The following is a 23,304-nucleotide window of genomic DNA, read 5'->3' as shown; positions in this document are numbered from 1 at the left end:
ACCAGAGGCACATCATTCCACTGGAGTTGCACTGTACTTGCACTGATTGTGGTAGCTATGACATCAGTAGGAGGCTGTATCACTGCAAACAAAAAAGTAAATATATTAAGTTGTATTTTAGTGGAGCAAAATCAATTTCTGTTTCAGAAAGTCATACATGACAGCATAAAAAATAATACATACTCTTTACTCTTGTATTCTCTTTAGTAAATGGCATATTTTTCTCGTGTATGAATCTTTTCTTTCACACTTTGGCTTGGATTTTACAAATTTTGCACCCATTTTTGTGACACAAGCCAATGTTGCATTATAGCAAATTTCCAGTGTTCTGATCTTGGATCTTGAGTATAGAACTACAGCAATATGAAGTATTATCTATTTTGTAAGAAATATCTTATTCTGCTTTTCATCTGGAGTCTATCAGCAGGAGATTTCAAAGGGTAAGATTTTTTCCAATGTAATTTCTTCACTGTGTCATCTGATTGTGAAACTTACTGGCGTGATTTTCACTGCTATTTCCTATTTCTGACTCCCCTTGGTAGCTATTAACACATTCTATCATGCGTTTCATGAAAATCTGTCTTAGGCCCCGGCCTATTACTTTCCTCTTCTTTTTTATCTTTTCCTTTTCTTGCTCTCTTCCATGATCTATCATTTACCATCTGGCTCAAAATCATATGCTTAAGAATTGGCTGTTTGCTCACTTTTTGAAAAAGAGGCTTGGACCCTGCCTAGAAACATCACATTCTATCCATATTTCAGCTCCAGCTTAACTATAAATGTTTACATTTCACATGTTCCTTTCTTAACTGTTGGTGTAGGTATGCAAGCTGTCCTTTGTATAAAAGGGCAGTGGCCTAATTCTTGGTTACAGATCTGACTCTGCCATCTCCTCAGTTTCATAAGAAGGCCTTAACTAATGTGAAGATTTTCTTTTCAACAGATCAGGCTATACAACTTTATATGACCTCTGCATGCATTCTCTCTAAAATAATATTAATACTGTTTTTTGGTGATATGTTTGAGAAACAAAGTGTCTTTTGGCTCCAGTATGTTGAAAAATGCACGCTATACATATTTTTTAATAGCGGAAACTACTGATGATACAGGTTTTTCTATCTTTCTTTGATGCCTCATTCGAAAAGAATGCATTTTTTCTAACAGCCACAATCACAGGGACGTTCAACATAGTCTGTGTCTGTTGCCTTAAGTTTATTTCATGTTTTTAAAAAACGCCTGAAGTGTGTATATATATTGTGGTGTCAGGAAGGTGCTGCTTCTCAATGAAGTCTCATTACTATGATTTTTAATGTTGTTTTCAAAAACATTTAAAAGACTTGCCTGAGTCATATGCTACCCTGCTACTAACTTTTTTGTATGGCAGAGTCTATTTACAATTCCTTTCACATTCACAATGCACTGTTGTACACGGAGTATTTCACCTTTCCCACCACAATAGGACCAGCTCTAGTTCCCTCAACGTACTTTGTACCAAGAATACCCAAATGATCCTTTCATAGACCGCTGTTTTATAACACCTGTTTAAACTACCTTGACTGTAGTTGTTATCATGCAAGTCAGAGACTTCCTGTTGTACTGGTGTGATATCGACCATACTAAGTCAGTCTTTGGTGCACTTAACTTTCAGATATGGTGATGCACACAGGAAGTACAAGCCAATTAGGTATTTGTCTAATACCTGTAGAAGTAAAGTGGTAGGTCAAAATTCACCGGGGTGGACAACACTTCTGTCTCCCTGCTCTTCTTCTTCTTTCGGCTTTTCCCAGTTAGGGGTCGCCACAGTGGATCACCTGTCCGCTCGTGATTGGCAGTGAGAGTTTTATGGTGTCGAGTTGCCAGCCCGGCGCCCAACCTTCCACAGAAGGCACACACACACTCACACCTAGGGCCAATTTAGAGTGTCCATCCACCTACAGCGTGACTTTGAGATGTGGGAGGAAACCGGAGCACCTGGAGGAAACCCACGCAACCACAGGGAGGACATGCAGACTCCACACAAAAGGCACCCTAGCAGAAGATCGAACCAGAGAACCTCTTGCTGTGAGGCAACAATGCTAACCTCTGCACCACCGTGGCCTCCCCCAACACTTCTGTCTCCCTGCTACAATGCTGAAACTCCCTGTTAGTATATTGAAACTGTTTTTAATGACTCTGAATGCCATATGTGACACTATTTATGAGTAAAACACCACATCAGTACAAAATAGCTCATGAACACTCCCTTTTCTCAGAGACTGTCAGTGGTCTAAAAGCTCATTTCCTTCCACATTCAGATCACTATGTTCCCAGGAACAAGGAGTGAGGTCTTGTATTGTTGTTTGTTGGATTTTATAAGAAGACTGAGCACCTGGTGACCTGCATAGAGCTTGGTTTCCTGTGACTATTTAAGAGTAAAACAACACATCAGTACAAAATAGCTCATGAACACTGTCTTTTACCAGAGACTACATAAGTGGTATAAAAGCTCACTTCTTTCCACATTCAGATCACTATGTTCACACTGATTAGCAAACCACAAAATGTCAGCTGTCTGACTGTTTCACTGCTTGCAATAAAATTTGTCCTTTCAGTGCTCCATCTCTCAACTCATTGCTGCCTGCTACATCTCCAGTTAATCTGATCACATGCTGAAGATCTGTTCCTGGCTAACAGACAAACCAGTTTATAGTGCAGTTGCATAGGTTATTAGGTTCATAGATAGGCACTAGGCTATTGTCCCTAGGGCCTATATAAGCCTAGCCAAAAATGTACCCTGACTTTCGCCACCCAAGAAAATGATTTTCTTGTGCCCCTGTCGAGCACAGCCATAGAGGTGATCCTCGGGGTGAATTTCCTATTTCCCATCCAATCATCAAGATTTTTCTCAAAGAGTGCTAATGAAGAGCTTTGTTTGATATAGACAAGTAGTTTGTTCCAGAGTATGGGAAGTCTCTGGCACAAGAATCTATCCCTCCAACATGTTCTGTTTATTGTGGTGACAAGGTTTAGGTCCCTAGAACATGTAGCTTGGAGGGATTGCGATTTCTTTAAGTGGAGCATGTCCAACAGCTCTGGGTTTGACATAGCTTTGTATGTTAGGCAGAGATCACCTATGAGTAGGCGATATGCGATGGAGTAAAGCTAAAGTTTTTTTAGACGGTCTACATAGGGCATCTGTTTGAGGCCGGTAATCCTCTTTGTGAGGTATTTATGTGGCCTTTCCAATCATTGTAGATGTCTTGTGTGGTACATACCAAAAGGGGCATTGTACTCTATAATGGGTCTAATGAGTGATGAGAAGAGAACAATGACCTATTTTTTCCTGGATGAGAAACTTTTTTGATGAAGTGTGCCGCGTAGAAGGATTTCCTGACTACTGTGGCGATGTGATTATCAAAGGAGAGACTACTGTCCACCTGTGTCCCAAGGTCTCTTATCACACTTTCAGTGTTAAATAGACTACCACCTATGTGGTAGCTCATGGGTACAGAGTTTTTACCAAAGGGGATGACAATGCACTTTTTGACATTGAGCCTGAGGCCATGGCTTTGACACCAGGCATCTGTCTTAGTGAGGCCCTTTTGTAGGATGTCCACATCGTTAGGAGTTTTGATTATGGCTCCTAGTTTGCAGTCCTCTGTGAACTTCGTTAGTCAAAGACCTTCTGTGTTGGCCTGTACTTCAGAAAAGTAGATACCAAACAGGAGAGGACACAGAACTTGAACCCTGTGCTACTCCACTTGTCATTGATCTGAAGTCAGATTTGGAGTCTGCTGCTTTGACAGTGTGGGTTCTGTCAGTGAGCCACTTGGCAACCCATCTTGTGACATAGGGATTTATACCTAGTTTAATGAGTTTATCTATAATTCCAGAGTGGGGGATGGTGTCGAAAGCTTTGACGAGATCTAGATAGGCTGTGTGAACCACCTTACCCTCGTCTATGGCTTTGCTGACTGCTTCAAAGAAGACTGTCAGGTTTAGGAGACATGATCTGCCTTTTACAAATCCAAACTGCGTGGGGTCCAGAGTTTGGAGATTACCGATGTCTTTGTTTATAAGTTCCATGATGATACATTCTATGGCCTTGCGGACCAGGCTCATTAGGCGAATGGGGCGGTAGTTCCCAGGGTCCATAGTGGCTCCTCCTTTGTGGAGTGGGATAACCATCACTGTGCACCATTCAGTTGGCACAAAGCCTGAGATGAGGCTATTATTGAACATGGTGCTTAGGTGGGGTGCCAGTTCATTCTGTAGTTCATGTAGAATGCAGCCTGGGATGTTGCCAGGTCCCATGGATGCTGTATTCTTGGCTTTGGAGAGTGTGGTTTTTACCTGTGCAGCCGTGATTACAGGAACTTTGCATTCTTCTGGTATAGAGATGGGCCCTTTAGGGGGTGACAGGGGGGTAAAATTAGCACTGAACCCATCTGCCAGGATGTTGGCAATATCATTTGGTTCTGTATATTTAGTGCCATTGTGCAGTACCTCAAAGCAGATCTCAGTGTTGCCATTGAGATTCTTGACATAGCTATAGAATGCTTTGTGGTTGTCTTTAGAATCAGTGGCGATTTTGTTTTCATAACTAGCTTTGGAGGCTTTTATGAGGGATCTCAGCTTCTTACTGAGGCTGACCAGTGAGTTCCTCCAGTCATGGGATTTTACTCTTTTTTGCAACAGTTTCTTTCTTCTGTTGTAGAGTTTGTTTATGGCAGGGGACCACCAGATTGGCTTCCTTTTTTTGGAGGATAGCATATTGGTTATGTTAGGGATAGCACGATCCATGCACTTGTGTAAGTGCTTATAAAGTGAATTTGTGTAGGATTCAGAAGTCATACCTTTATTTTCCGTCTGCATGGGTGTCGTGAAGTTTGCCACGTCTGTCTTAAGAAGTGTGAAGTTGGATTTGGAGAAATTTTTTTACAGTGGTTTCCCTAATGGGGGGTGGGATGTGGATGTCTAGGGTGATTAGCTTGTGGTCAGATTTGACCAATGAGTAACTGACCTCTGTTGTGGAACACCAGTCACCCATGTTGGTAATGACCAGGTCTAGGATATTGCTGCCCCTGGTGGGATGTGGATAAGTTGATCCAAAGCATTGGAATTTATGAATTCCAGAAAACGTTGAGCAAAAGAGTTGGTACATGAGTAGTTTTCCCAGTTAATGGTGGGGTAGTTGAAATCACCCATTATTAGGGTGTTGAGTTGTACCCTAATATTTTCCATTGTAAAAAGAAATGAGGAGTGGGAATCCTGGGGCATGGTGGGAGATCTGTAACAAGTTACAATTTTGATTGCAGTCTTGCCCAGAGTTAGTTGCACTTGGATAACCTCGGATGCATTATGCTGAGCAACTAGCCTGGAGGTGTGGATATCCTTAATGAATATGGACACACCTCGGCCTTTAGTGTTTCAGTCCACGTTAGGTAGCCAAAAGGTGTGGTATGAATTATAGCCTGGTAATGCAGGGGCCTTGAACCAGGTCTCTGTCACTGCACATATGTCAATGTTCTCCATTTTAAGGAGTGCCTTGAGTGAATGCATTTTGAGGTTTAGACTTCTAGCATTGAGTAGCATTACACTCAAATTTTGCTTGCTTGTATCTTTTAAGGTGGTGAATTTGTCATTTGAACCTTGCCTAAATAAGCCACTATAGGGGTGGCAAGAGCCTTAGCCAGTTTCTGGAATCCCAAGGGCAACAGGTGCAGGCCATCTCTGGCAAAGCATCGTAGACAGAGACTGGATCCCCTTAGAATGACACCAGAAGCTTAGCCAATTGTTGAAGTCAATCATTTTGTCCTTGTACTGTGGTATCATTCTGGGTGATGGCAGGATGCTACTCAGGGCTAGGGTCATACCTGCATGGGCTACAAAATTGGAGAGCTCCTCCATGTCTCTTTTCATGTAGTCCAGTGAGGTACATCTCAGGTCATTCACACCAATATGGACAATGACAGAGTCATATTTGTACTTGTTGTGGAGTGACCTGAGTGTGTGCATTAGGTGGTGGATCCTGGCCCCCGACAGGCAGCTGACAGTAAATTTCTCCTTGTTTAGCCTGGTGAGTGGAACATCAGTGTGCCTAACTATAGAGTCACCTATGACTAGAGTGTTGTGTTCATTGTTATGTCTTATGGGCTGTGGTTGAGTGGTACACTGAGTCTGTGGGATATGTGTCATTTGGGTTGTGTTGGGGGGGTGGAGGTTGCTTACGTTTCTACTTTGGAGGTCACGGTTGCTTCAGCAGATTTTTATTGAGAGCCTCCGTGAATGTAGGTGTGTGTTTTGTGTTGCTATGTGTGTGTTTTGGTGGTGTAAGTTTTGAGAGACTATGTGATGAGTGTGGTGTGGTGCAAGTGTTTACCTTCTCCTCTTGACTGTTTAGTCTAGTCTTGGGTGAAGACAGATTTGCTTCCAGTTTGGCTATATAAGTGCATATTTCACAGGCTGTAGTGTTGGGTGGTAGGAGGAGAGGGTTGTCTGTGTACATGAGGCAATTAATGCATTGCCCCAAGATGCTCAGATTCATCAAGTAGACAGGAGAAAACACATGGAGCTGACCGTTAGACATGCCTGGACAGGTGCTTATTTATTAAGTACTAAAAACAGTTTTCCTCTAGACAAGTGAGGTAAGTTGGGTGCTGTAGTAATTTGTAGCTTATTAAGTGCCTACAATGAGTTCTGAACAAGTTCTGAGCTCAAAGAAACATATTTGAGTGCTAAAACTAAAAAATTGGCTAGTTCTAAGGATAAATTTGAAGAGCAGACTTTAAAGGGCCGGGAATAGTTTAACCCTAGCTAAGCGACGATGCATAAAGTGTATTTTTTTTAATATAACAGTAGCAAATGAGCAAACTGATTTAAACAAACTAACCAATTAATGAATAAAAAGCTAAACACTGAGCCCCGTTCCAGCAGTCTTTGATCAGACAAGTTCTAACTGTACACTCCTGGCACTAGGGTGCAGGGGAACCTTCTCCAAATAAATATGGTCTGGAACTAATACACTTTTGGAATAACAGACACAAAGCCTTCAATCAGCAACTCCCAACTTAGAAGGATGTAAGCTACCTGCCCTGCCACAGCAGTGCAGACCACAAACCTTCTTAATGTAAAACAACTGGTCTGAAGCCCAAGTGCTTCATCCAAAGGCTTAGAGTAACAGTTACAATTTAATTAGGCTACTAACAAGCAGCAATAAATGCAGCAGAATAAATGCAATAAAGTAGGAAGAAGCACAAATACAGTAAATGCAGATGAATAAAGTGCAATTTTTTATATATATTTTTATATAACAATAGGAAACGAACAAACTGATTTAAACACATTACCCAATTAAACAGTAAAAAAGCTCAAAACTGAGCCCTGTTCCAGCAGTCTTCAATCAGACAAGTTCTAACTGCACACTCCTGGCACTAGGGTGCAGGGGAACCTTCTCCAAAAAAAGATGGCCTGGATTAGTGCTCAAGTTATACAAACAAAGCTAGATTCAGCATGCCTGAATCTAGTCTATGCTACAGTAAACAAGGTGCACCAATTTCAGAAAGAAACAGTTCAAATAAGCAGGCACAATAATCCATTAACCAGAAATTCCCAGCTCAAAAGGGCAGAATCTTGCCTCTCCTCCCACAAGAGTGCAGACCACAAACCTTCTTAATGTAAAATAACTGGCCTGAAGCCCAAGTGCTTAAACCAGAATTAATACACTTTTAGAATAACAGATACTAAGCCTTCAATCAGCAATTCCCAACTTAGAAGGATTTAAGTTACCTGTCCTGCCACAACAGTGCAGACCACAAACCTTCTTAATGTAAAATAACTGGCCTGAAGTCCAAGTGCTTAAACCAGAACTAATACACTTTTAGAATAACAGACACTGAGCCTTCAATCAGCAATTCCCAGCATAGAAGGATGTAAGCTACGTGTCCTGCCACGACAGTGCAGACCACAAACCTTCTTATTGTAAGCAGTAATAAATGCAGCAGAATAAATACAATTGAGTACTTTTAAGAAGAAGCAAAAGCAAAGAAAGTGCAATTTGTTTTTTTTTTTTGTTTGTTTTTTTTTTGTAGTAAAGTGCAAGGAGAGAGGAAGGAGGAGCAGAAGAAAAATTCAATGTTAAGAACCTAAGTGGGTTGGCCTTCTCAGATGTTGTCTCTGTATTAAGTAGAGTGAACACCAGACTGGGAGGGGTGTCCCAGATCAAATTTACAGTAGGGGCGGGCAACTGCAAAGCCACCAGCTATAATAACACTACAAGAATAGAGTGGGAAGGAAGGGAAAAAACAGTTTCAGGACAGATGAGAAACATAAAACAATGTCAGAAAATATATAAAATATTTCAGTCAGGCAAAAAAATAATTCAGTCAGGCATAATTAAGACAATGCAGAACTCTGAAAGGTTAAAATGCCAAGAAATATACTTATCAATCAGCAATATATTTCCAGATTGTTTGAGAATCACACTTCAGCCAGAACACGAGGAGTTTCCACATTGGCAGTATCTAGACATGGGGTTTAGAAAACCATTAAAGAACCAAGCCCAGTTTTCCAATTGCCCCAAAGCTTGCTCAGGGTCACAAATTAGGCAAAGGCAGGCTGTGGGAATTAAACTTAGTTCCACAAAAACAGCTCATTAACAGCTCCTTAGCCTTACTCCTCTGCACAAACTCCTATCCTGTAGAAATACTTATTTCTTGCAAAACGCATTGTAAGGGACACCTGCAACTTTAATGACAAAGCTTTCTCAATGGTTGCTGCCAATTGTGCAGTAATTTATCCCCTTCTTTGGTGCTATCCACCCATCCTTATAGTCCCCCAAACCACCCTATAGACTCATTGATTCTCCCATCCAGCTGGCTACTGTCACTGCTGGTGGTGGTGGTGGGAATTAAGTAGTGATGAATAGTCATCCTACGTTACTTTGTTTGTATTGATGTACCTAGCCTGCACCTTGGACATCACAGCATCTGTTGCAGAGTGAGAGGTGCAGTTGGTGCAGAATGAAGGTGTTGCTTACTCACACAAGCAGCTATGTTTTCAAGCAACCTTATACCTTTAAAGGACTAAAGCTATTTCCAGGTCTCTGGTTTCCATTGAACATTCACTAGTGGGACACACCCCTCCAGGGCACACATTGTATCCCTCCTCCTGGGATAGGTGAGATGACAGCAGCCATTCCTCTAAAAATCTCTGTTGCCATTAGCTGAAGCCATGTCAGTCAGGATGTGGTCATTCCTCCAGCCTTCTTTGGCATGGAGCCAGGTTATTCTCTTCTCCCTAAAAGAAAGTGCTTTGACATTTGCTCCATTTTACTCTACAGACACACATTCACTTGTCCTTCTTTGTGGGAACTAAATGGCCCAGCCCACTGTGCAATCTCTCTGCATTTTGTGCTTTTTTTTAGCACCTTATACAGTTATTGTTGTGTGAACTGGTGTAAAATTATTGATGTATTCACTGTTATATGATGAATTCTGTTGATAAGATTTTTGCTTGCTATGTTACTTGTACAACCTTGAAATGTTCTATATTTTAGTCTACATTTTTTAAAATAACATTAATTTACCAGTCCTAGATGAATACTACATTTACTCATCACCACCCAACACCACCTTCCTTGTTATAACAACCTGCAAGTTTATTCATGTCCATGAATTGGTCCACTGTTGAAGATAGATTCATGGATTGTTATGGATACCTTATCTAATAATGGCAGCGGTTATCTTACCAGTACATTTTGTTATCCTTGTGTTTGTGATTCAGAAGGAAAAGACATGAAACAGTATAGACTACACATTTATGCTCATACAGCTCCACAATCTGATTGTGTTAAAAGTTACAGAAATCCATTTTGCAAACCAAGAGCCTATTATTATAATTAGTGTCTATGTTTGGAAAACCAATTTACCTTTCATAGTTTTGCACATATAAAGTAACTTCAGTGAAGTATTAAATGTAGTATGGTAAAAACATTGGGACAAGGAAATGCACAGAGTGGTTTTAAAATGTAACAAAAATTAGTATTCATGAAGTTGGACATTTTAATACTCCAGGCCATTATATTTACTTTCCTAGTGTGTATTCCTGCAGACTACTATATTTACTTTTCTAATATGTGATTACTTTACCTTTATGATGTGTAAATGTAGTCCTAACTTTAACTTACTCCATATCAGACTTTTCTTTTTAGCATTAAGCAATGGGATAGCTTGGAGTACAATACAGAACACTTTTTCTGCTACCCCCCCTCCGTCTCCAACTACAGATTTATATAGAAAGCATTGCATGGCTTGTGAAAAGTAACATTGCCATCTACTTATGTGCCATGGAAATATAATTGAACCCCCCCCCCAAGCCATGTCAAACCCAGAATTAATGGACATGCTCCACCTCAAAAAATCCAAGTCCCTTAGAGCTACACGTTCCAGGGACCTAAACCTCAGCACAGAAATAAATAGGACATGCTGGAGGGACGGATTCATTTCCCAGAGGCTCCCCTTACTCTGGAATAGAATCCCAATTCATGTTAGACATAGCCCCTCAGTGACCCTCTTCAAGCGAAATCTGGACGCGTGGATGGGAAATTGCAAATTCACCCCTGGGATCTCTCCTGTGTCCCTGCTAGACAGAGGCACAGTAAACTAATCTTAAAAGGGTACTTTCTGTGACCTACTTTACAGAGGCACAGTAGGCTAATCTAATAGGGAGGTGGAAGCCAAATACACTCAGGCTAGGCTTATAAATGCCCTAGGGCAGATAGCCTAGTATCTCCCTATGAACCTAAGATGCAGTGACCACATATAATCTAGACACAGAATGCATACTTTATGCCAAAGCAGTGAATGTCAGTCTTCTCTGGTAGCATAAACTCCATCCATCCACAACTTCCCTTTTCCCATTTTTTGCACATGGGGTCAGGATGTCACTTCAACAGTAACAATCATCTGGAGCCAAGGTTCACAGCACCGGATGACTAGCCTTGCTGCAGTGGTTCTACACCACTTACATGCTCACCTTCAGCCAATTTAGAGTGGAGTTATCTGTGTCTGTATGTGGGAGCATTGCTTCCAAAGACAGTGTAATTACATATCTCAAATTCTGTGTCAGTCGTTTTAAGAATAAAGTGGGTATCAGTAAACATGAGACCATGGCTGCATTGTCTCAGGATGCCCATTTCTACCAGTCTTGCTACAGAAGTAAGAAAATGCACATCCATGGCTGTGGATCCCCTTTTTTTGTGATCCATGAAGAAAGGTGCCATCAAGGTTTGGAAGTGTTGGGGTGGGAGGAGAAGTCTAAGATTGATCTAAAACAACACTTGGGGTAATGCTTACCAGCAGGCAAACTAGCTCCTCTATACTTATCTAGATACTTGAAAAAATAGCAGAGGAACTTTTCTATGCAAAATCACAGCTCTAGGCGCCTGCAACTATACAGGGCATTCAAACCATTGCTGCACAGCTCAGCAAAGGTTATAGGAGATGAGTTAGAGAGAATCCAATGAGTAAACAGTAAAAATGCAGTTTAAGTATGTATATGAGGCTCATATAATTCACAATGCTTTCACTATTGTAGGTGATACTCCAAGACAAGTCTAAGTTCCCCAGACCATGTGAAATGCAGGCTAAAAATGCAGTAGAAATGTAATAATTTAGTCTCAGATTCTGAAGCACTTCACAATTCTCTCACTATTGTGAGTTATACTACAAAACTAAGGCCTCCAGACCAAGTAAACTACAAACAGAAAAAGCAGTAGAAATAAAATAACTGAGGTTCAGATTCTACAGCAACTCATAATTGTCCCACTACTGTGAGGGGTACTACAAGACTAATGTTCCAGACCAAGTTAAAATGCAATCAGTTGACTTTTGGTTAAAACAACAACAAAAAATGCAGAAAAGAACAATACACAATTCAGATTAACACTCTGAATATTGCAGTGTGCACTCGTTGAAATGGGATGCGATGAAACAGACCCTAACTCGAACATATGTCTAATGGGGGGTGCTTTATCAGTTTGAGCTATCAGGGTCTAGTAGAAATAACACTGGGAGGGGCTTGCAAACTCTCATTTACACTAGGGGCAGCAGAAAAAAAGGCACAAAGTTTAAAAGCACAGCAGTTTTAAGCTCAGAGCTCTTGTAGCTGAAGAGGAATGTAGGTGGATACCTTAAATAAGAAAACTATTTCTGTTTCTCAACTCCTCTGACTAATTAGCTAGCTCTATTTCCTATTCGGTCAATAAATGCAAAAGAAATGTTTCCTAACTGACCTTAGCCAACAACTTTTAAGACTTCAAGAAAAAAACTGCAGTAAAACAAAGTTTAAAATTCACAAACTGTAATATAATAATACCAAAATCAAAAAGTAATGAAAATCCAAAAATCAATGTAAATAGCAGTTTTGGATTAGTTTAACAATGCTCTTTTTTTAATTACGTCTCAAGGAAATTGGTTTATAAAACTCATTTATAACTTTTGTCACTACTGACAATTGATTAACAGTGCTATTTTATTCTGCCTTAAAATACAACCTACCTCATTCCCTTTGTAAGCTAGGGAATACATTTCTGAGATGTACCATTCGGCTTCAGTTAAGAGGGAGGGAGACAGACAGACATATTCACTTTGATTTCTAAGAAGAGTAATAGGTAAAAGTGTACAGACAACATTAACAACACAGATACTCACAGGTAGTAATGATTCTGGTTTTACTTGCAGCACTCAGACCAGCTGTGTTTGACCCATATAAGGTAATTTTGTACTGTGTTACTGGCTGAAGACTTGACACATATGCAGACAAAGAACTGTACGACAGGTTGTAGCTCTCTGTTGATGATTTTATAACCAGGTAGTAACGGTCTGCTCCAACGGCTTCAGACCACTCAACATTCATTTCTGAGCTTGAAGTAGAAGCTGCCCGGAGTATCTGAGGTGTTGAAGGAACTGAATAAAACAAAAAAAATGACACCAGTGTCAAAACAAAATGTCTGTTGCATGACTTTCCAATTGAAAACAATAGAAATGGATCTCTTGACTAATGTTGCTGTCATGCTTCAGTAACAGAACCAGTTAATTAATTTATTAACTTATTTACTCATTGTCATTTGTATTTGTTAACCTGAACAGTGCATTGATCATAAATGACTAATTTCAGGCACAGCCCAGGTGATTATAGTCACAGAGCTATGATAGTTACAAATGCTTGTACAGTAAATCGTCAGAGAAGACTAAGTGTAACATATAACAAAATGAAATTGGCAAAAACAAAGTTCAAGTATTTATTGTTACAACTAGAAATTGTATAAGGAAGAGACTATGCACTGACAAGGAAGGAGTATTACAGATTAGTTGATACGGCCCATATGATAACACCTACAGTGGGATACCTACATATTCAGCCTTTGAATATAAAATATTATAGACAGCTACACACACAAGGCATTTGATCATGGACTTAGATGACAGAACTAAGTAGAATTTTGCCACTGCACTGATCCAATGTATTGTTGTTTTGATGACTGCATTTTTATGGAGTTATGCCATGCCTTGGCATTCAAAGCAGTATTAAATATACAAATACCAGAAACAATAGAATGCAATGCATTATTTTAATACAATGTAAGTATCTCCAGTGCTGGTCATCTGCATTTTTTATAATGAATTTTTGTTTTAGTGATTTGGAGTGCTCACTCTGGAATCTGCAGTGCTGGAGAGCACTTGGAATCGTTGCATCTGTACCACTTTGCAACATGTGGCTATCCTGCTTTTAAAAGTTGTATAATGTGCATGTGCATATAATATATAAAGTGCCTTTCTAATTTCAAGAGTGCTGTAAATAGACTGAAAACAAATGAAGTCTATTATGTGACTGCATAGCAAGGGGCTTAAAAATTATATATCATACAATACGCATGTATTGTGTTTTATGACAACTGCTGCAGAGGCAGTAAATAAATAACAGACTTTCTGCAGAATAAAGTGCTACATTGTTGCAGAATCAGCATCTATGTGCCTTCTCAGATAATGTAAAATGGTGTTAGCTTCTCTACGTTATTGCATCAAATACAGTGTATGGGAAGCCATGTATTACAAGGCTAAGCTTTCATTAAATGTATGCAGTTGTTAGATGATGACCTTGGGAGCAAACCCTAAGAAAATCCTTAGCTCGTACTTTATAAGAGAGATAATAGCAGCTTGTATACTAAATTCTGTATAATGTTCTTCAGTGTAAATATGAAATAAAAGCAACTTGTGTACTCTTTTCTATACAGTGCTTATCCCTATGTATTGTAGAATGTTTATAGGTTCATAGGTTAATATTAGGCCGTTGCCACAAGTTCTCTTTTTTCTGACATGTTAAAAAATACTACATGTACCCATAGTTTCTAGAGCCAGTTCTGCTTGTTTTGCAAGTAGCAAACATGCCAACCAATGTATTGGCCTTGATGCTAAGAAAAACAATTATGGTTTAGTAATGGCTTCTTGTGTCATTTGTTTTATGATATTTTCAGAAGTACAAAGTGCAACATTAGCCTGCATTAATAAGGCCACCACTAGCACCCAGACTCTACTTGTATGAGAAAGCATTTTTTTCTATTACATAGCTATACAGTGCATAAACAAAATACTACACCAGGCAGTGTGTCATCAGGGAATATCTCTCTGTCTCCAGTATTTAAGGCTCACTTAAGGCTTATGGGTTATGACAGATTCCATGTAGAAGCTACCAGAAGAACAGAAGAAATGAGCTGTATTAGTTAATTAGCCTGTTCTAAGGAAAGGGTGCAAAAGGTGCAATTGTTGTATCTGTGCCCTTATGGGAGCAAGTGATGCATTCTAAATATAAACAGGCCGATCCATGTATACTGGAAAAATGGAAGCCATAGGTGCGTTGATCATATGTAAGTAAGAACTAGGTTAGTGGCCCTCACATGACATTTTAAGCAAAGCCAATTTTCCTCAATGGTCAGAATTGAACCCTGTATCTTGTGTTTGTGAGATAAACACCTAAACTATTATGCCAACCCCCCCCAAAAAAAAGTACTAAACTAGCTGCATTTTAAGCCTAGACAATTTATTTTCTAAAGGTAGGAATCAAACCCTGTACCATGAGTTTGTGAGGTAGATATGTTAACCATTATCCTAAATCTCTCCCTAGTGAGTCTGTGAGGTAGACATGTTAACCATTATCCTAAATTTCCCCTTAGCAGGCTATGTATGGCCATACCAAGAGGAAGAGGGAGACGAGAAGGGCAGTCAGCAAAACATCAAAAAGGGAACTCCTGCACGGTGAGCAGATGCACGGCTCAAAACAGAAACAGATCAGGTAGAAACAAAACGAGCCAGCATACAGCGACCTGAAAACACTTTAATGGTAAATAACCATAAAAAAACAACAAAAGACACAGACCTGTTTCGGCCAGATCAAATCATAGCCTTCATCAGTGTAAAAAACAGAACATCAATTGTTGAACCTTAAATAAGCCCATCTACAATCTCATTGGTTGTGTCAAAAATATTTATTCAGACCAGGTGGAAATAATCCACCCAGTTTCACAATCCATTTTTTCTCTTTGGTATTTAAAATAGAATGCCACCCTGTCTTGTTGGATCTGTTACCTTGTATAATGTCAATAATCATACAAGTAAACGTGGCAGATTTATTAACTAAATAATGTTTGTAGAGTGTGTTATTAGCCCTTTTGTTTTTGATATTGCTAATGTGCTCAGAAATTCTAATTCTAAATGGTTTAGAGGTTTGACCAACATAGAATGAACCACACTGACATGTGGCCAGATAAACCACCCAATCACTGCTACAGTTAGCAAAAAAATTGAGATCATAAACCAATGAGCAATTTCTGCTAGAAAACTGCTTAGATTTGTTCACCTTATCACAGTTAGTACAGTGGCCACATGGGAAACAACCTATCAGTGGGTCACCTGTCAGTGTGGTCTGCAAAAATTGTGGATGTCCATCCATAGTACCATGTTTATAGTGGTTAAAAAAAGAACCAAGGTTTTTCCCTTTCCGAAATGAAAATAGACATCTATCAGGTATTATGTTTGCCTAGCAATATGACAAGATTATTTTCCTGACCACCTAAAGCTCTTTCCCAGTCATGTGAATAATGAATAAATTAATTAATGAATCAATAGACTACGGGGTAGGGGGGAGGGTAAGTTATCCAAAATTAATGGGAAAGGGGGTCAGAAAATAAGATAAAAGTTGAAATTTGGGATCTGAAAAGGTAGTGTTTCATTAATGTATTCATCAATCAAGTAATTCATTAATTATTAATTTAAACAATTCAGCTATTATTCATTGTAGTAACTACTGTTTGTCCTCTCATTTTGCTCCTGACATGATTTCATGAATTGTTTGATATAATAGGTAGAAGGTATATTTAACATTCTACTTACACTTTTCAGAAGGACGAGTCCTGCTCTTATTAGATTCCACTGTGTAATGCTAATGGAGGTCAGGAAATAAGATAAGAAGTCACTTTCACCCTAATGAACTTTTGCAAAGCAAGCAAAAGCTGTGCACTGCAGTGCAAGGCTAGCAGTAGAAATCGCAAAGAATAGAGTCAGTCTGTTGTTTGTTGTGTTGAAAATAACTTTAGTCTAATAAAACCTTCCTCTGAGGTTACATGAGTGTCAAAAAGAAACAGTGTAACAGCCTTTGGTCTTGTAGGTGTGAAATTGTCGATTCCTGGTACATTGATTATAATATAGCATTCTAAACACTTTCATCAGCATCACATAATGGGGTCAGTTCATAATAATGTATCTTTGTATACTAGGTATACTAAACATGTTTCAAGATGTGATGTTTCAGCTTGTAGCTTTTAACTACAAGATCATGGTTAATCATCACTTAATCTACTTTCTATGCTCCTGCATACCTGCGTTAGGCCTGTGAGTCACATTTATTCAAAACGCTAAGGCTGAATCTTTAGGTTATTGCGAATTTATCATGTTCTTATTGTTTGTCGGCATGTACTGTCTTATGAAATTGTATGCTTATGGTATACTCAAAGGACTGTAAATGAATGTATTGTATAATTAGGATGATAGCTCTGTGTAATTGTCTTTTCATAGAGAAGTACTATGCTAGAGTAGCTGCCATTTTAAGCCTAGCCAATTTCTCTTTTAAGGGTGAGAGTCAAACCCTGTACTTCATGTCAGTAAGGTCAACACCTTAACCATTATGCCAACCCCCAACCTTTTGGCTGAAATGGGTACGTGGATTAGCACACCTACCCAATGAACAAGCACTAAACCAAACAAATACAGCAGTAGCATTTCATATTGCATCCCCAAAATACTGAGAGGAGATTTATTCTGATAAAATGCTACCAGATTATTCTTGATTTACTCTTTCATCTGTCATATGTGATATGCAATTTTCCAGTCTAACTTTCATTTCTATAAATATATTGCTTCCTGTATAAAAATGTATATCTGATGAAGCATTAAAAAGGAACAAAATATTTGTACTGACCCTTATTATTTATTTGCAGTATATAATTACAATAAAATCTATTCATCCTTTTTTAAAAATGTATTTTAAGCATGACATCAGTTCCCTGTCAATCAAGAAGTTCCTGCTTTGCATATCCTTACCTGTTATTGCATCCTTCCATGTAGAAGCAAGCACAACAGTTCCACTGACGGCTTTCAGCGTTATATTATAGGTGACCCCTGGCCTCAGTGCCTGAATAAGCCTGGACGTTGTTCCTGCCGATAAATCGGTAACAATGGGTAGAATTTTTGAGTTGTTCACTACCCTCAAATCTAGAAGGTAGGAACATGAAGTCGAATACAGATTCCATGAGACAGACAGCTGAGATGAACTTGGTGAAGTGATCTTTTTGATTGTTAGCACTGGAAAGAAAAACATAATAAGTCAGGAACTACAGAAAGCCAAAAGGCATCAGTGTCAGACTACGTCTTTTTTATTTCTCATTGCAGAAGTACAATGAAAACACAGCGTTCAATACCAAGTTATACAAAGTTACAACTTACACAAAGTATTATGACAGCTTATCATTCAGAAATATCTGACCATAAAAACAACAAAAAAAAAAAAAAAACAGCGCATGTAATTCTTTCCTATACAATCTATTTAGAAGTAAGTTTAAAATAATGACAGAAAGCTGGCTGCTAAGAGATATATGTCTTGTGTTTTAAAAAAAAATCAGTTTTCAGGTCATAGAATTTACTGTGTTATGCAATTTTTAAGTGGAATTACGTTCTCATGGTGGGGGTGAAAGACTATTGTGAATGGAACAGAGGAATATGATTTAAAGCAGACAGCATGCATGTGCTTAAAATGGTAAATGGGGGTAAATAGGCAAATAAGAATAGCATTAAGTAGTAGAACTATAGGTTAGTGAGCACATGAAAAGAAGACAATAAGGCCTTGTGGCTATGGGCGAACCTGATTTATAAAGCATGAAGCATATGAAATAATATTTGTCAGGACCATGGATCTTTATGTGTGCAGTTACTGAGTGATTAAGAGAAGTGCTGACAAGACACCATTTTCTAGGGTGCACTGCACAACTAAAAAGAAGGCCTTTGCATTGCAGTTGGAACTAAGAGGCTCAGGAAGATAACGGAAGGAGTAATAGCAGGCAGCAGTTGGACAGATATGAAATACAGGTCACCACAGAGTATTAGACACCACTGTGAAACAGGAGTCATGGCCACTGCAACCTTGGTAGCATGCCAAGTAGTCACTACAAAGTATGGGAGCTAGTCTGTATAATGCGATGTAGACAGAACATTATGAGTTGAATGACAGTAATAAAAAGTAAACTGGGCATTAGACATGGGACAGCAGTGATAATACAAAGTACACAGAGCATCAGATAGTGGAAACCATCAGGTGCAAAACAGGACATCAAACAACAGTGAAGACTGGTGCTCTAAATCAGACTGAAATCAGAACCTAGAGAGCAGTGGTGATGGTGTAAGTCAGACCATCAAGCAATGGAGAGCTGTGGTGATGGTGTAAATCAGACCATCAGGCACTGGATAGCAATGATGATGGTGTAAATCAGACCATCAGACAAAGGAGAACTGTGGTGATGGTGCAAAAAGCAATGTTGAGCTGTGGTGATGGTGTAAATCAGACCATCAGGAAACGGAAAACACTGGTGATATAAAGAGCACAGGACATGAGACACTAGAGAGTAACAGGGATGTGAGAGCACATCAGACAATGGAGAATAGTAGGGTTGTATAGAAGGTAGCATATCAATCACTAGAAAACAGTACTGATGTAATAAGCACAGGGCATTACACACTGCAGAACAGTAGTGATGTCAAGGACAAAGAACATCAGGCAGTGAAGAGCAGTAGTTGTGTAAAGAGCTCCGGCCACCAGAAACCAGTTGTATAGAGCTGGAAACCACTAAAGTCAGTGTGGTATGATTTTTAAACAGGTAAGGGCATGTTTTAAAGAATGGGAATCCAGGTGCATTAAAACCAGATACTAACAAGCACCATGAACTTGTGAAGTAATGATGGACTAGTTACTTATATTAAAAGTAGAGTAGTCTGCACAAGGAAACTACCTAGAATGCCATGAAACCTAAAGAACATATGGTGAGGTGTAGAAATGAGCAAGAATTCCAACTACTCTGGAATAAGCGTACTGTATAACATTAGTAATGGAAAGGGGAGGGGCATAGTCAGCAGACTGTATGGCTGTGCAATGTGTTTTACTTTTATGGAGAGGGGTGTGGACCCATGCGATATACTGACAAAGTGGGCAGTGGAGAAGGAAACAAAACATTCAAGAGGGCATAGACAGGTGGAAAAGGGGAAGAGGAAGGGAGAATTGAAGCACAGGTAGAATTCTAAATTCACTAAAAAGGCAACCTATATAGGCTAATTTGTCTTCTGCCTTCAAACAGATGTAATATAATTTAACATCTTCTCTGGAGATTTTCTTCCTATGCCTCACCTGAAAATGGGTACTTGCCCAGTCGGAGTATCCAGGTAAACAAATGAGAAATAAATAAACATGATGCCATGTAACAGAATCTAATGTAACATAACATGCATAACTAAATGCAGTGTAATGGACCATTGGTACTAGAGTTTACTATAGACACAGAGACAGATTCAAAAACACTCTGTGCTCTGCATCCCACATACAGAGCAGAGGGTGCCTTGGCCAGGGTACTAACAGATGTATGATTAACAAACAAGATATTGTTACAGTTATGGCATAGCTTGCTGCTGTCAGTATCACTGATGCAATGGGTAGCACACTTGCCTTTGGTGCAGATGGTTGCTGGTTCTTTCCCTCACAAGGAAGATGGATTGCTGACACTACAGTGCAGCATGGGGGGAGGGGGCGGTATTCTTGAGTGCGTCATCCTTCCGATGAGATATTATACTGAAGTCCCATTTACTTGAGCTGCTGGTACCATAGGTGGATGTAAAAGATCCTATGGCAGCCATTAAAAAGAGTAAGAGAAGCTCCCTGATGCCCTGCCCAAATGTTCCCTAGTAGTATAAAATGCATCTTAGGTCTCCCATGAAAAGAGACTACTAGCCTAGTAGGACTAACCCAGTCAACAAAGGATAAATATAACAAAAATAATAAAATAATATGTATGGGGAACTGAACTTGGAATGCCATACAGGCTAGATACACAAAGGCAGTGGCAACCCTCGAGGGTAGAGAAGATGAGGAGTACTAGAGCCTGTGTGTTGCACAGTGTAATGGCATACAGCACTGCTACCAACCACAAATGCCCTTATCATCTTCTGCTGTCCAACACTAGTTCCCATAATGTTGCATGATGACAACCCATGGCTAAGATCATAATAAGTCACAAGGCACACAATGATAACAATATCTGACTTAAATACAATTCACCCAGGGCTAACTGCCATTACTCCCCTTATGAAACTTCAGTGAACTTTGTCAGCATATTTGTTATCCTGCAATGTCAAATGTAGTGCATTTTGTTGTTTCATGTGAATAGCAGGAGAATATTTTGCTTCATCCCTTAATCCACTCTTTATGGATGCGATAGAATGACCTGAAAAAAACTGCATCTGACTATGGTTAAGTCAATATGAGTCCATCTCCTTTTACTCTGTATAAATTACACAGATTACTTCATGATGATCGCCAAGAACTGCAGAGCAGCTAGCTGAGTCCAATGAATGTGAGTGCAGCTTCAGTAATCAAAAACTGATCAAAACAATACTCACACCAAATGAGAAAATCACTTTCTTTGCGTAGGGCAACTTCTTTCCCCATGCGGGGGTGTACCAAAGCCCTCTCTAAATTCATTATTCCATTTAGGGCTCTCTGCAAATCATGGAAAGGAGAATTCTTTCATGGTAGTGACTCCTGCTGACAACTGTCCAACAGTTTGAAATCAGTTTTTGACACTTGGCCAATGACTCATTCTCCAACTACTGTCTGCCATGTAGTTTCCAACTTCTGCAATTAGAAAATTGTACTGTAGTTGCATATGCAAATACAATCTTAGACTCAATTTTTTGTGCTTATGGTCAGTTAGCAAGCTTCTGAGGTACTCTCTTTTTAGCTTGGCTTCTGATTTATGTAAAATATTTTGGGATTTTACTTTGATCTCTCTGACTGACTGCCATCAAAGTGTCTCTGCAGTGCAGTGGTTAATACATTTGATTTATTGCCAGAAGACCGCTGAAGGAACCCCCTTCCCAGAACTAAGCCATCTTTGTTAATTTAAGATGTGTCTGTTAAATCAATCAATTCTGAACAGTTATGAATAAGTCATGTGAATGGGTGTGTGACACAGTACACAACGCTATTGAAGAATGTTTGAAGAAGAGTGAAAAAGAGCAGAAGGCCAATATGGCTACCGAGGAATGTAAGGCTAGCAGTTAATGCAGAGGATGGGGCCTACAGGAAGTGCAAAGCTGTGGGTTGATGAGGCACAGTACAAACAAGTAGAAGGGAGACAAAGAAGGTGAAGGCAGCAAAGGTACAATCCAAAAGAGAGTTAGCAGAATGGTTTAAGACAGAGAACTATCTCAGCTGGTGGTGAGGTGATTGCAAAAGTTTCGATGGCATTTATCAAAAAGATTGGCGGAAGTTCTTCAATGCCCTGAGCAAATTCCCCCTAGTCAATATGATTACCACCTCAGGTCTCCCCTGAAAACAGGTCATTTATATTGTGACTAAATGGTCAACAAAATATAAATAAATACATTTTAGTTGCATAGTACAAATGAGGAAAGGAGGGATGGGTCTGATCAGGCTGAGTAATGATTGGAGGAAGATCATGGAAAAGATTGATAAAGCAGAGGTCTGAATGAATTCTCAGCTCAGTCTTCATGAAGATAAGAGGAAGGAGGGTGCCTTACTAGGAAGGAGGTATATTGGAGGGGGACAACAGTCCACAAGCATAAGGAAACAAAGATGGAACAGGCTATCCTTAGGGAAGATAAGGCACACTGATCAGATGAACTCCCTCTCATGTCTTTGGCATTTTTTAGGTAGTGTACTTGAAGATCCCAATATGGAGCTTTAGGAGAAGAGCAATGCTCAACATTCCTTCTTCTCCTGCTTTTTCTGTCCTTTTTTCTGTTTGTTGGTACTTGGCATTTTGAGTGGTGACATTTCAGTAGGAAGCGTGTTGATAATGATTGGTTGGTTGGTTTGACAGCTGGATGGATGGATGGGTCTACCCAGTAAACAAATTTGAATAAATAAATATATTTGAATAAATTGATTGATCAATGGGCTGAAAAAAGAGCAATGGTTCTGGGAGATCATAATCTTCTTACAGTGAGCTTGGAAGTACTTGGATCTATGCAGTGGAGGAATCATGAGTTAATAAACTGTTGTGCAGCTCAGAGAGTCTCAGTTCTGGACAAGGGTGATACAGCAACGTAGGAAAGAAACTCAGAATTAAAGCCTTGAATGATGTGGGGGGGCATACTTACCCATGCCCCCACCAAACACCTCAACAAATAGGGTTCCACTCTCTGTACCACTTTACTTAATATAGCCTACTTCAAAGTCATACTGCTATGAGATCAGCTATCAAGTCTTGCTGATCTGATCTTCTGGCAAACCAATGATCACTGAATTAAACATGACACAAGAAAGCAACAACATTTATCCATAGAGGCTGAGAATAGGATGACTGAAGGAAGGTGGGATGAGCAAAAGAAATGTTTGATACACTGAAGCCAGAAAATCAGTATAACTTTGCATTATTATAAAGAGTAAAGATGTTGCTCAAAGCATTACAGATAAAAAAAAATATTAAATAAG

The 23,304-nt window shown here is 39.4% G+C and overlaps 1 protein-coding gene across 1 annotated transcript in view; it reads right to left on the bottom strand.

Annotated features, from left to right (window-relative positions):
* The window catches only part of LOC122814297, a 780,122-nt gene that overhangs the window by 735,472 nt on the left and 21,346 nt on the right, over positions 1-23,304 (bottom strand). The window contains exons 4-6 of the mRNA XM_044086885.1: positions 17,631-17,891; positions 12,690-12,944; positions 1-82 (exon numbers count right to left, since the gene is read on the bottom strand). The exon at positions 1-82 is cut by the window's left edge and continues 191 nt beyond it. Of these exons, the coding sequence (XP_043942820.1) occupies positions 1-82; positions 12,690-12,944; positions 17,631-17,891 (598 nt within the window). The remainder of the gene's footprint in view (positions 83-12,689; positions 12,945-17,630; positions 17,892-23,304) is intronic.

The sequence above is a fragment of the Protopterus annectens genome, chromosome 10.part0 (assembly GCF_019279795.1).
Source record: "Protopterus annectens isolate FY-2018-M chromosome 10.part0, PAN1.0, whole genome shotgun sequence".
Lineage (NCBI taxonomy): Eukaryota > Metazoa > Chordata > Ceratodontiformes > Protopteridae > Protopterus > Protopterus annectens.
This window is presented reverse-complemented; position numbering and strand designations above follow the sequence as displayed.